The sequence below is a fragment of the Gadus morhua genome, chromosome 7, assembly GCF_902167405.1.
Source record: "Gadus morhua chromosome 7, gadMor3.0, whole genome shotgun sequence".
Lineage (NCBI taxonomy): Eukaryota > Metazoa > Chordata > Actinopteri > Gadiformes > Gadidae > Gadus > Gadus morhua.
The window spans coordinates 16664277-16679074 of record NC_044054.1 but is presented as its reverse complement, the minus strand read 5'-3'; the positions used below and the strand labels follow the sequence as shown (position 1 = coordinate 16679074).

The following is a 14798-nucleotide window of genomic DNA, read 5'->3' as shown; positions in this document are numbered from 1 at the left end:
TCCCCTTGCCTGTTAGGTTCTTTATAGATAACCAGTGCCTCTCCATAGCCTTTGTCTGGACCCACTGGCACAGATCAACAGCTCTATCAAAATGTCATGTAATGTCTTATAATGTATCTTGATTCTTCAAATGCATGTATTTTGTTTATAATTCTGCAAAGCTGTTCATATCAAGGCATGTTTTACTTGGGAAGGAGTAAAAATTGATGCTTGCAAAACTATAAAACTCAGTGACTCTCAAATCAATGTGTTGTCCAGTGTTGGGAAATGTAACTTATAAGAATGACCGCAAACTTTATATACTACATTACAACCTATGCCCATTGTTTCCAACCAACTACACGTTTTCTATCATGCTGGTATTCTAATAGTAATTTGTGGTGGTATTTCATGTCTCACTGACCTCTTTGCTGTGGGGGTGTTTCCCCAATAGGTCAGGTGATGTCTTGGTCCAGTTCATCCAAGAACACGGGCACCAACAGCACCTGGGTCCGCCTCCAGCACAAGAAGCCATCAGAGGTGAGGTTCCCTCTTCGTTTCTGAATCATGCCAAGGTTAACCTTGGAAAATAATTTCAGAAAGCTGCTATTGAGCCACGAACAAAAACCTGCAAATTTCTCTCAAGGTTACTCAACTTTTCACTTACTTTATAAAACCACATAATAATATTACATAGTATAATAATAATAATATAATCTAGTAGTAGTAACAATGCTAAATTAACCAGTTTAATAGTATTCTCCTTGGGACAGAACCCTAAAGAAACCAGAGGGTTACTTATGGTTTATAATATACAATTGCTGTGACCACAACCGCATCAAATGCCTTGTTTCAAATGTTATTCATTTGTATTGTGACGATTTATTTTCATTTGGGATAATGGCTGGGATGGCAGACCGATTGTTGGTTTTCGATAGAGCTGTCAAGCGATTAAAATATTTAATCGTGATTAATCGCATTAATGTCATAGTTAACTATTATTAATCGCGATTAATCGCAAATTCTTTTTCTATGCTAAATATCCCTTGATTTTTTTTGTCCCATAATTCTTCTCATTTTAATTCTCTTATCAACATGATGAAGTGCATCGGCTTGCCTTGTGCAAATGATTTTCTATTGATAACAACATTGGCATATACTGATCAAAACAGGACGATACAAAAAAAGAGCCTATAGTGCAAATAAACGACTGCTTTGAACAAATGTCATTTGAACATAGCAGTCAGGCTACTGCTTCTTTGTTTTGAGCCAAAATTTTTTTTTTATTTTTTTATTTTTTTAATAAAATAATTACGTTAATCGCGCGATAAAAATTTTAACGCCGTTAAATTTGGTTTGCGTTAACGCCGTTAATAACGCGTTTAACTGACAGCTCTAGTTTTCGAACGTCAGTAGGGCCTGGTGGCTGCTATTTGGGCTGAGGCTGAGGCCGGCATGATAGTGCCCACTCGAGCCTTCAGAGTTCTTGGTGGAACCATTCTGATGATGGAACAGGTTGGGGGTGTTTCCTGTTCTACAGACGTCTGGTCGCCTACATATATTGCATCTAATGCTAATCTGCTCCGTCAGACTTCAGGTAGCCGAACCATTTCTAACTGAAGTGGTATGACCTTTGTTATGTAAAATGTATTAGTCTTTGGCGACTCTGTTTCGCCTCTGCTCAATTGCTTCTGAGAAGCAGAACGCTCCTCCACACAGGGGCTCATCGTGAGTTGTTGTGAGTGGGAGGGGCCTGAAACGTAGGTCAACTCCCCCGGTCAGGGTCACTCATTCTGCAGACAAAATTACCTGAACGAGTACCGGGATTTCCATAGGGGGATTTCCCTCGGCTTATTTGTGGAGCACTGTGTGCACGCACGTCATCGCTATTATTATTATTATTAGGTTGGTAACGTGTTCAACCTGTTTGTGCCAGTGGGGGATTACCATTAAGCCAATATTGATCGTGTCACAAACCTTTTGAAAGGTATTGTATAGAATACCGGGCATAATCACCAGGGAGCAAAATCGCTGCGCGGCAAGATCGTTTGGACAGATTCTGGTCACACACCTTTTATATATAGGCCGCACTCGTGTGTGTATATAGGCCGCACAACTGCAATTTGTCTGAGAAATGTGTATATAGGCCGCGGCCTATATTCCCGTAATTACAGTAGGGGATGTTGTTCTTGGTGTCAAATGGTATTGTGTGTCCATTCATGTTTTCATAATTGGTCCCACTGGGGAGAGGCCCACCTCGGGCTGGAGGCGCCCTCAGGCTCTGGGCTGCGCTGAATGAAAGGCCTAGCCCTGGCAGCGGCCGTGTCACACCGTAGCCACCGAGCCGCGCGTGCGGTCGGCTTCTCTAATGTTTTACGAGTGGAAAGTCCTGATCCCACGGCGGAGGTCGTAAATCCGACCGGCGGAACAAAACACTGGAAATCCGATGCAAATGCGGCGACGCGCTCCACCACAGTTAAATCAGCCCAACGCCGAGACGGCACAGATAAGGTCGGCCGGAGTCTTAGGCTGTGGAACACCCAACAGGCCGCTGATAAATGATCCCTCAGAGGCTCAGTCACCCCCCCCGAAGGGGAGCGCGCTATGCTCTAAGGAGGAGAGGAACGCTGCTGTAATGCCGGGTTATGGCAGTTTTTGTGGTGTTTTTCTTTTCTGCCAAATAACAGATTCCTCCAGCTTCGGTCGGAGAAGCGTGTCTGTTTCCCATCTACAAGCCATCTACTTTCATTTCTGAGAGAGACTCAAAGGCCGTAGTTCCCACAAAGTAATTGACATAATTGAGGTTGTAAACAACTGTTGGCCTGTTGCTGGAAAGGAAATGCAATTCATCCATTGGATAACAAGAGGGCCTTTGCCATGAGTAGACTAACAAATCTTATGTCTCAGGTTTGATACCCTATACCACACACAAGGAATTACTTTTTGAGGATGATTTGGAATTAAAAGGTTCTAATAATCATGTCGCTCCTAGTGCTTGTTTGGAAATTCCCGAAACAGTTAAACTGAATCCAGAGTTAATGTTAAAGTAACCATGTAAACGTGACATGAATACAGATTAAGATAGGAATAAGATAAGAAAACACCTTTTTCTAATTAAGCCCCAAACGCCAGGTCATGGGCAGATGTCGGCATGGGTTGAGACCTGCTCTATGCAGCGCTGCCTGTAGTTAACCACGGGCTGCGGTTCAGACCGTAATTGGTAGCTGTATCTCCATGGACTGACCCTGTCGTCTCCTCTGTGAAGGAGCCCTGAGATGAGGAGCTCTTCTTTGAGACTTTCTCTTACTTGCACTTTGTGAAAAACCTAAACCTAGTTTTCAAAATTGGTATGAGGCTACTATTTTTCTCTTCCTAAAGTGGTCTTAATTTTAAGTCGTCTTTAGTTTTCTCTTAAGGTCGTTGTTTATTCTAAAGTTGTTTTCTGAGGCCGGCTTAATAGGTACACTAGAATTGTCTTCTTGTTCCAAAGTTGAGCTTGAGTCTTATTCCGGTGTTTCCCACAGAAATTATGGAGACTAATGGGGGGGGGGGGGGGGGGTGGGGGGGGGGGGGGGGGGGGGGGGGGGGGGGGGTTATGGAGCGATTGTTGACGGGGGGGTGGGTGGGTATGTAGCGATTTTTTTTTCCCAATGAGAGCGACACGAACTTCGTCTGAGCAAAAAAAAAAAAAAAAATTATAATAATAATAATATTCATGTGCACGCAGAGACTGTGGCGGCCGAAATTAGACTATGGCGGGGCGCCATAGTCTCGTCAATGTGTGGGAAACACTGTATTCTCAAGACATCTTCTTCCACAGTGGTGGAAGAAGATGTCTTTGTTGTTGGTTTTTCGAAAGCCTTCCGGTTTTTTTGCAGGTGTTTCTTCTGGTGTAGCGACGCCGACTAGCAGTTGTTATTTGTATCTACCTCACTAACAATCTTCAGTTCTGCTTTTAGCGGGGGGAATGCCAAGGGCAGGCGGTTGGAACGTGTCATTTAAGGACATGCGCCTGTTGAAAGGTGAAATCAAACCATGTTCAATGCGAGAAGGCGGTTAAAAAAAGCTCTGAAAGTGAAACGCGACAAAACTCTTGTGACTGTAATGACAGCGTTGCTTCTTTCCTTTTAACAAGCCTCTATTTAAGACTATGAAAGAATTCCCCTTCAGTCATCACTCCTCACAAGTGGCTTTAATCTTTCTTATTTTGTTTCCATTTGATTAAACTGTGGCAGAGTGTAATATTTGTATCTGTCTTATTTAGGCAGGGGAAATACGGGAATGTAAATGAAATGGAAAATTCCAACACAACATCGCACCAGGCATGTAAACGACCATGGGTCTGCATTTGTTTCATAGTTTGACGCAAATGTTGGTTTTTGATTTCATTAGTTGTCTTCATAGTGAAGGAGTTCCTTTCTTATCCTTCCCGTCTGAATGTTTCCTAATTTTCATACATTCCGATATTCACAAGGCCATAATAATGGGTACAAGCTAAGAAATCATTGTTATTTATTTAGATGAGGGTAAATCAGAACACATGAAAAAACACACTTTCCTCAATAAGAAAAACATTTCTGCTTAACATTTCCCTCCCGGTGAACAAGTGACAGTTGTCAAAACACTGAAAGGATACACTCTCACACCCTCCCAAGATAAGAACTGGATCAAGGCACAAATGCTTATGCACACACACAAACGCACACAGAAAGACAGCCGGACACAAACACACACACGGACAAGCAAACGCACACGCTGGAAGACAGGAAAATACATGCATGGCACGCACACACACTTATGCACACACAGACGCAGATACATGCACGTGTACTAAGAAAACCCCAGAAGACCGAAATTGTAAGGGGTTCATTTTGGTGAAGGCTGGCATCTACCACAGTCGCTGCAAAGCAGGTTTTGTTAAATATCCTTGTTTGTTTGTTTGAATCTCCCAGATTGATTTGCCGTGGATATGGATGGCTGAGGTGTAAATAACAAGTGGTGGCACCAGGCAGCGTAAAGGATTAACCTGCAGCATCCTGGTGTCATATAATCCATAAGGGGTGGTAGAGAGATACATGAAGTAGGCCTCTGGCTTCATGTTCAAGTTGCACTCAAGGCCATCCTGGGATCTTGTCAGTTAAATAGACATATATTGTCAGCCATAGAACCTTATATTTGATGCATATATGCATAGAAATATACATAGTAATAGCTATTGAGCAATATATTAGGAATGTAATGATCCCCATCAGAATTAAATCTGCGGAATGACTTGTGCGGTTTGGTGCACAAACATGCCTGGTCTGGACGCACAAATGTGCACGGTTGGATCCAGGAGCTTGAGCACAGCCATGTTATTGTTATCAACACTGATACTAAGCAGGACTATCGATGACGTCCGTCATTGGAGGTGCTGAGTGACGGAGTACATGAAGGGACAGCACGGAGTACAGAACGGAGAACATGAAGGGACAGAACGGAGAACATGAAGGGACAGGACAGAGTACAGAAAGGAGAACATGAAGGGACAGGACGGAGAACAGGACGGAGAACATGAAGGGACAGAACGGAGAACATGAAGGGACAGGACAGAGTACAGAAAGGAGAACATGAAGGGACAGGACGGAGTACAGAAAGGAGAACATGAAGGGACAGGACGGAGAACAGGACGGAGAACATGAAGGGACAGGACGGAGAACAGGACGGAGAACATGAAGGGACAGGACGGAGAACATGAAGGGACAGGACGGAGAACATGAAGAGACAGGACGGAGAACATGTAGGGACAGGACGGAGAACATGAAGGGACAGGACGGAGAACATGAAGAGACAGGACGGAGAACATGAAGGGACAGGACGGAGAACATGAAGGGATAGGACGGAGAACATGAAGGGACAGGACGGAGAACATGAAGGGACAGGACGGAGAACATGAAGGGATAGGACGGAGAACATGAAGGGACAGGACGGAGAACATGAAGGGACAGGACGGAGAACATGAAGGGACAGGACGGAGAACATGAAGGGACAGGACGGAGAACATGAAGGGACAGGACGGAGAACATGAAGGGACAGGACGGAGATGAAGGGATAGGACGGAGAACATGAAGGGATAGGACGGAGAACATGAAGGGATAGGACGGAGAACATGAGCTGTTTTATAGCGACACCATCCAGATTTAAAGCGGGTTGAACACCGTACTCGCCGCATGGTGTATACCACTATTAATTCAGAACCATCCCTTCCAGTGAGAGGACTCAAGGCACCGAGCTGCTCCCTGATGTATTCCGGATCTGCACAATCGCCATAACTCTGCCTAGCGCAAGGGGTGTGAAGCTGGTGGGGGGGGTGAACACTAAAGGCTCCTTTCCCACCAGGGACAAACCTGGATGGGGGGCCATCCGGTCTGAAGTGGGCTCTGATGATCATGGAATGTGGGGGACTCGAGAGGACCTCGTAGAGTTGGGAGGGCTAAGATTTGGTTTGATTGTATTGGGCCGGATTTGCTTCGTGTCCAGTGGTTTGAGACTGAGATCTTTGATTACAGAAGCAACAGCCAATGGCAAGTACGAGGAAAGTACGTATAAAATGTTGCATTCAGACATAAACCAATGGTTTTCATCCTTGTAATTTGAAATGGCTTGAACCGCTGCTCAATTATTAGATACTTTTGTCCTTTCGTCTAAACTGTCTAAACGCAAGCTTTGAACAGTGCTTCAAACGTTTGTTTCAGTAGAAATGATTATACCGTACCTAAGAGAGGCGTTGATAAATTCAGCAATATATACAGGTCATACTCAGAAAATGTGAATATTGTGCAAAAGTTCATTATTTCAGTAATTCAACTTAAAAGATCATACTAATACAGATTTGTCTGTGTGTGGTGGCTCTTGCTGCACTCAACCCTGCCTCAGTCCAGTCCTTGTGAAGCTCTCCAACACTTTTGAAAGGCCTTTTGCGCACAATCCTCTCCAGGCTGCGGTCATCCCTGCTGCTTGTGCACCTTTTTCTTCCACACTTTGCCCTTCCACTTAACTTTCTATTAATGTGCTTTGATACAGCACTTTGCGAACATTCAACTTCTTTTGCAATTACATTCTGAGGCTTTCCCTCCTTGTGGAGGGTGTCAATGATGGTTTTCTGCACAACTGTCAGGTCAGCAGTCTTCCCCACGATTGTAAATCCTACTGAAGCAGGCTGAGAGACCATTTAGGGTGCACTCACATTAGGCCATCTGGCCGTGGCCGTTAGCCGTTTTCACACCTAACCGTGCTGAACTGGCCCCATTGTTCTCTGGCCTGCACTCACACTAGGCCATCTGGCCGTGGCCGTTGGCCGTCGCAACTGTGGCCTGGCCACGGTAGGCTCTTGTACATACGTCATCACGTCGTAACACGTCATCACCAAGCGTCCGCTGCATGGACCATAATAAAGTCTGCCGCCAGTCAGAGTTTTAACAACAATAGACAACAACACAGAGAACACAGTTCGCACTTTGCTGAGTCTGTTGCTTATCGTCTGCCCAAATGGCTAACAGACACTGGACTTCTCTATGGGACCAACGTGAACCAACAGTTGAACCGCTTGACGCCATGTTTAACGTTTAATGGGAAAGAAGGCTCGTCGCCTTTATTATGTCCATGGTCGTCGCATGGACTATACGTCATCCAGCTCAGGTTGCGTAGCCGTGCGTGTGTGTGTGCGCGTTTCGACTCATTAGCATCTGCACCGTGGCGGCCCGTACCGTAGCAGCACACCTCTCCCAAGTGGCCAAGTTGGCCTGGCCTGGCCAGACTGGCCACACTCACACTGGCAGATTTGAGCACGGTTAGGTGTGAAAACGGCCACGGCCACGGCCAGATGGTCTAGTGTGAGTGCACCCTTAAAGGCTCAGGAACTCTTTTCAGGTGTTTTGAATTAATTAGCTGAATCGAATGTGACACTTTGAGCCTACAATATGGAACCTTTTCAGAATATTCTATTTTTCTGAGATTTTGAATTTGGGGTTTTCATAAATTGTAAGCAATGATCTTCAAAATTATAACAAATAAAGGCTTGGAATATCTCACCTTGCATGTAATGAGTCTACATAATATATTAGTTTGGCCTTTTAAGTTGAATTACTGAAATAAATGAACTTTTGCATGATATTCTAATTTGACCTGTATATATAATAATATTTGATAAAAATTAGAGCTGTCAGTTAAACGCGTTATTAACGACGTTAACGCAAACCAAATTTAACGGCGTTAATTTTTTTATCGCGCGATTAACGCAATTATTTTATATAAAAAAAATATTTATTTTTTTTCTTTTGGCTCAAAACAAAGAAGCAGTAGCCTGACAGCTATGTTCAAATGACATTTGTTCAAAGCAGTCGTTTAATTGCACTATAGGTTCTTTTTTTGTATCGTCCTGTTTTGATCAGTGTATATGCCAATGTTGTTATCAATAAAAAATCATTTGCACAAGGCAAGCCGATGCACTTCACCATGTTGATAAGAGAATTAAAATGAGAAGAATTATGGGACAAAAAAATCAAGGGATATTTAGCATAGAAAAAGAATTTGTGATTAATCGCGATTAATTAGAGTTAACTATGACATTAATGCGATTAATCACGATTAAATATTTTAATCGCTTGACAGCTCTAATAAAAATATACCTCTGTCCTCATCCATGTTACGTGATGAACCTCTGTGCTCATTCATGTTACGTGATGAACCTCTGTGCTCATTCATGTTACGTGATGAACCTCAGACGTTCCTGACAAATTTGGCGTGTTTTCTGAGAAGGTGCAGACAGTCTTTTTGTGTGTACCCCACATGTTCCCAGTCCCTAGTGTGGACCATCGACCCGACAGCTATGCACCTCTGACTGTCATGAAGTTTGTGCTGCCGAAGTCTGGCCTGACTTTAAAAGCGGTCATGGCTTTAAATAAGATATAACTCTCCATTCAGTCCTCAGCCGAAATGTTTCCTCAAGCTCCGATCGACAAATGGAAATGACTGAAAGCTTTGGTGTGTTTTCATTTTTACAGCCATATTCGGCAGTTGAAGACGTCGTATATATATATATATATTTATGTTAATATTTACTTGAGATTTAATAAAAAAAAATATATTATGATTATTGCAATATATAGGTCTACTGGTTTATTTTGTGTAATGTTTTTTTGACCTACAATAGAAGAGTATTAATAATGTATCTTACCAATAGAGCAAGGAGGAATGGAGCCTCTGGAGAAGTGATTTACGCATGATTTTCATGTTTTTGAAGTGTTGGTGCACTTGAACAAGTGCTTAATTAAAGGAGAGGCCCCAAAGTCATCAAGCTTATATTGGACTTTAGCCTGACAAAAGACCATGGTTTGAATCTGCATAATGCAGTGATATTAGAGTCTGAGATTTAAATGGATGAATACCTTGAAAACAATGTGACATTTAAGATAAATGTATAAATATAAATCTTTAGGTGATATATGTATACACCTTTGTTTTTTTTTAATATATGGTATGATTCTATTCTTTAATTTAATAAATTCATCTGGGGGTCATGATCTTTTATAGTATTGAACACCAAAATACATGACATGGTACATTACTATGAGCCCATAGAGTAAAAAACCAAGTGTGCAGAGCTTTACTGGAAGGTCCTAGTTCCCAGAAGTAGAAAGCCCATCATGTTTAACTCAAACGTACGTGACTCTCTCCTCGATTATTCATTAGTACAAACAGTTTTGAACTAGTGTGTCAAAAATTGTGGTTCATCAAGAAAAAGACAAAGGTACAATACTGTGTACATGCATATTTTGGAGTAAAGGGCTCAAAATGCTTCGGTGGGGTTTGACCAAAGCATACATGCACACACCAGGCATCAAACAGCAACCGGTGAACACAAAGTCTACGTTTTGTATACTATTGGAGTCTCCATATACCTTCAGCATATGAAGAGCTAGATTACCCAAGCTCTATGGCAGAGCGAAAACGTCTGCCAAAACCCTATACGATGCCTCGTTTGCCGTCCAAGGAGCTAAATTTGGAACGCACTACCGAAAGATGTCAACACCCAGGATAACCTTGATACACTCAAAGTGCACCTGGGCGAATTCCTGGGCAGAATACCTGATCAGCCCCCCACAACTGGCTACAGGACATCAAATCACAACTCCATTGTTAACTGGTTAAACCAGCCGGGTGGCCTTCGAGAGAAGTTGAAGACCCAGTAGGATCCTGCTGAACCATTCAATAAGGTTCAATAAGGTAAGGTACAAACTGAACATCTTTCAAAAGTAGAACAATTACCAGAGTTTGATGTTCAATTAAATCAAAGCAAAGGTAGGTCTGCTGTAATCTGCAACAAATACCTCTGGTTGTGTTGATATCATAGACCCCTGGTTGTGTTGATATGGCAGACCTCTGGTTGTGTCGATATCATAGGCCAATGGTTGTGTTGATATCATAGGCCTCTGGTTGTGTTGATATCATAGACCCAGGTTGTGTTGATATCATGGACCTCTGGTTGTGTTTATATGGCCGACCCCTGGTTGTGTTGATATGGCAGACCCCTGGTTGTGTTGATATGGCAGACCCCTGGTTGTGTTGATATGGCAGAACCCTGGTTGTGTTGATATCATAGACCGGTTGTGTTGCTATGGCAGACCCCTGGTTGTGTTGATATCATATACCTCTGGTTGTGTTGATATCATAGACCTCTGGTTGTGTTGATATCATAGACCTCTGGTTGTGTTGATATGGCAGACCCCTGGTCGGGTTGCATACATTCTGCAGAGGCCTCGAGCATGTAGTGACCTGAAGACAACTTCGAGTCTCATTGAACATCTCAACCAATCATGGTTTTTAAAACAGGTTTCCTCCTGCCCCCCTCTGCCCTCCATGCCGGGGTTGAGAGCGTAACTTGGTTCCCATGCGTTGAGCTTCTCTTTGGTCTTCTCCATAAACCCCTCAGCTTGACTCAAACAATCAAATGCACTTTATCAACAGTCAGAACCAAACAACCATAGTGCGTGGGGATACTTTTTACAGTACAAGTCTAGCCGAACTAGACTGCTACCGTTCTTAATAGTATGTATATCACTGCACATGTACAACGAGAGTGTCTGACGAGAGTCTGGAACATTGTTTCTTACATCGTCACCACAGCGACTATGCCTATGGTGTTGCAGAGTAACCCCTGCCAACAATTCATTGGTTTAACCGCATTCGAGCAGACAGTTTCCTCCGTGATGTTCCTAATGTTTGTATTTCTGCCAAGCTTTGAATAAACAACATTGTCTGCACTTGTACCCTGCTATGGAGTATGTCCATATAGCTGCTACAGGATTAATAATCAATCTACTATTGAGTCTTATTTAACCACAGACTGTACCGTAGACCAAAAAAACAGTATTGCGGTACACATTTGTTATAAATAATAAAAACGTTATTTCTCAAAATTTGAAGAACTTACAAAAAGGAAAGCAATTCTATAACCTAATATGATCCCGACATAATCCAGGAGCCTACAGTGATTGTATGTTTTTTCTTATTTAATAGTTATCTTGAAAAAAAGAAAGTCGCACAGGAAAGTTTATTTGGGTTTTGCTTCTGGAACCACAAGCTCCGCCCACTATAGTGCACATGTCACATAAGCTCCGCCCACTTTGCTAGTCTACGGTGTGCACACATCACATGAGCTCCCCCACTTTGCTACTCTATGGTGCACATGCCCCAGATCAGAGGGTGCATTTGGTCTTGTCACACTGATTGGGGTCTTGTGATCTCATCATCCGATGAGAACCACATCACCTTCATGTCTATGCTCTATTTTGAGCATAGAGCATCTTATTGTTCGATTTGATTCACTTTCAGCCCTGGCAACACCCATTATGTTTGTTTCTTTGGTTCTCTTTGACAGACATCACGTCTCCTCTATTTTTGCTGAACTGCTGTATCTATAATAATGTATAAACATTTGGCAATGGTCGATATTTTTTTGGGGCCTTTACAAACCATTTCAGAATCTGCCCTTTGGAGACATCACACGTAGTTAGTTTTTCTCCTCATAGTTTCATTTTTATTGTAATCAAATATAACAATGAATTTAAAAGTTGTTTCATGCGACCCCACTGCACCCTGGGAGGAAGGAAGTGGTGTTGGTGGAATCGGTTGAAATGTTTTTCTCTGTCCTCTTTAACACCTGCACTTTCACTGTCGTGTGTGTGTGCGTGTGTGTGTGTGTTTGTGTGTTTGTGTGTGTGTGTGTGTGTGTGTGTGTGTGTGTGTGTGTGTGTGTGTGTGTGTGTGTGTGTGTGTGTGTGTGTGCCTCAGTATCTTACCAGTATGACAGCTGCAGTACCTCATTAGAGGCTAGAAGACACAGCTGTGAAACTCCATGGCAACCAGTTGCAAACATCTGGAGAAATACATGGAGTTTATGTTTCACTGTCTCACTCACACAAACAGTGTGCCAACTTAGTGAAACACTAAGAATCCTGGGATTATTTTTTCTTTTCGTCATGCTTGTTGACAATTGCCAGCCGAGACATAATACACACACACGCACACGCACACACACGTCTGTTTGTCCATCTGTGGGATGGACGAGGGGGTTATGGAGAGGGGATAAAAGGGCAGAAGCATGGGTGTTTAATACTGTGCTCTTAGCCAGAGGGGGGATTTGACTGAGGGACGAACAATGGATAAATTGATTGATTTTCGGTATCTCAAACAACTGTTTGATCCACTCTGCTGCACACCAAGAATTCTATCAAAGGGGTTTCAATCACACAATTTCAATCAACAATCATGGCACATGCTTTTAACAGTGTGTACGCCAAGTATTTAAGTAAATCCAAATCATCAAATAGCGTACGATGGCATCACACACTTTTTTTTGTGTCAAACATCTTGGCTGATTTTGTTCACCAAGGAATCGGACTCGGCCTGTATCTTTGATTTCTTCTTCTTCTTTGTATTATTTGCAGCAGGCTATGCGTGTGGAACTGCATTGCTGCCTCAGTCCCGCGGGTTAAAATCAACGCACTACGTCTTTGCAAACCACAATGATGTAGGTTTTTATTTGATTATAGTGCGGTGAAGTGAATTCCAATCACAAGTAGTCTTCTTATGCCAGGTGTGAACTGAGGTTCAGAGAGCTGTCCACTACTCTGGCTCTCGCTCTTACATTCACTCTCGCTCTCTCACTCTCTCGCTCTCTATCGCTCTGTCTCTGTCTGACTCAGTGATCACCAAAGAAGCACTTGGGACTCCCAGCTGCCAGAGAAACAGAGAGTGATTAAAACAAGCATCGCCAAACTTACCTCCCTCATTGTGGTATTCTCTGAGCCGTGACAAACTCCACACATGTGGTACACTGCAAATTAAGGGAACAAACGCATCAACAATTTTTCCAATATGTTGTGTTCGAAGACTGCTGTTAAGTTTGTTTTGTGTACTAAGAATAAAACTTGAGTTCTCTGCTCCCCATGATAGGGGACATTACATGGCAAGTGGAACTCCACTCCACTGCTCACAAATGTCTCAGATGGTCTTGTTCCTCAAAGTGCAGCAGCTTCCAATAACGGCGCCCAGGAGTAAACCCGCAATGCCTTGTTTTTAAGCGTTAAAGCTGTAAACACAAGACCCTACACACTCGGCCTGAAAAACCAAGTACAATCTTATCGTAATTGCAGTGTTTGATTGTTAAAAAAAAAAAGAGAAGGAATATCTAGGTCACAGCCAGCATCACACCTCCCCTTCTGAGGCGGCTCACCAGATCCTCTACCGAAACGTGCTGTGTTGGCAAAGTCATTTGCATCAAGGTGTGTGTGTGTGTGTGTGTGTGTGTGTGTGTGTGTGTGTGTGTGTGTGTGTGGTGTGTGTGTGTGTGTGTGTGTGTGTGTGTGTGTGTGTGTGTGTGTGTGTGTGTGTGCATACTCGTGCATGTGTGTGCTGGTGCTTGCTCGTTAGTGTGAGTAGGGAGTGTTGAGTTTATCTTCCCTCGCTCTCGCTTGCTCACTCTCTTGCCCCAGTTTTAATTCAACCTTTATCCACAGAAGTGTTGCTGACTATGCACACTCCTTTTCCAGCGACACCCTGGTTCATATTTGTATAGTTACACACCTGGAAGCTGAATTGTGCGACTGCTCCAGCGACACGCTGTATTGCCTGCTTGCTTCACCTTTACCAAGGCCAAATGTGAATCCCTTACACATTTCCCATATTATGCTAAATGTATCCATGAAGAATGGCAAAACTATTTACAACCATTTAATTTCTTGTAATGTCTTTGGTTTAATATCTCGATCCACAAAATTCTTCAATGTGTCGTTTTTGGAACTCTTATGACCACATGTCCCGCTGTTGAAGGAAACCGATTTGGTTCTGATGTTTATTTGTATATCCCACCGTTTTGGATTGAAACTACTTGTGATATCACTACTTGTGATATCACCACCAAAGCTTTCAGGGTGGGGTAAAAGCTGTGTGGTCAAAGTTCTGAATTCAAAATGTAAAAGCAATTCCCCTTTTTTCTATGGATAATCATTTCAACAGCTTATTTTGATATACCTCTGTCACACATGCCTTTGACTATTGTCAGAGTTTATGATCATATTCGTTAGTAAAAAGCCTGCATGGTACCGTACGTGTGTATTGTTTCATGTGCATTTTATAATATTGCCTTTCTGTTCTGAATATTCTCTTCCTCTGTATCTATCTATGTGTCCATGCCAGACATTTGTGGGTACTTTGTAGCAATAGGCACGAGTATGACTTGTTAGAGGGAGTACTGTGTAAGAAAGGGTGGCAAGGTTGCC

General features: G+C 42.9%; 1 protein-coding gene and 1 long non-coding RNA gene across 2 annotated transcripts in view; one reads left to right on the top strand and one right to left on the bottom strand.

The window, feature by feature from the left end:
• The window catches only part of jade2 (jade family PHD finger 2), a 119062-nt gene that overhangs the window by 25248 nt on the left and 79016 nt on the right, over nt 1-14798 (top strand). The window contains exon 3 of the mRNA XM_030360219.1: nt 434-519. Within this exon, the coding sequence (XP_030216079.1) occupies nt 434-519 (86 nt within the window). The remainder of the gene's footprint in view (nt 1-433; nt 520-14798) is intronic.
• On the bottom strand, nt 475-13390 carry LOC115546635 (uncharacterized). The gene is made up of 3 exons (XR_003977254.1): nt 13302-13390; nt 12318-12394; nt 475-560 (listed from the first exon to the last, which is right to left on the bottom strand). It is a non-coding gene; the product is annotated as an uncharacterized LOC115546635 (long non-coding RNA).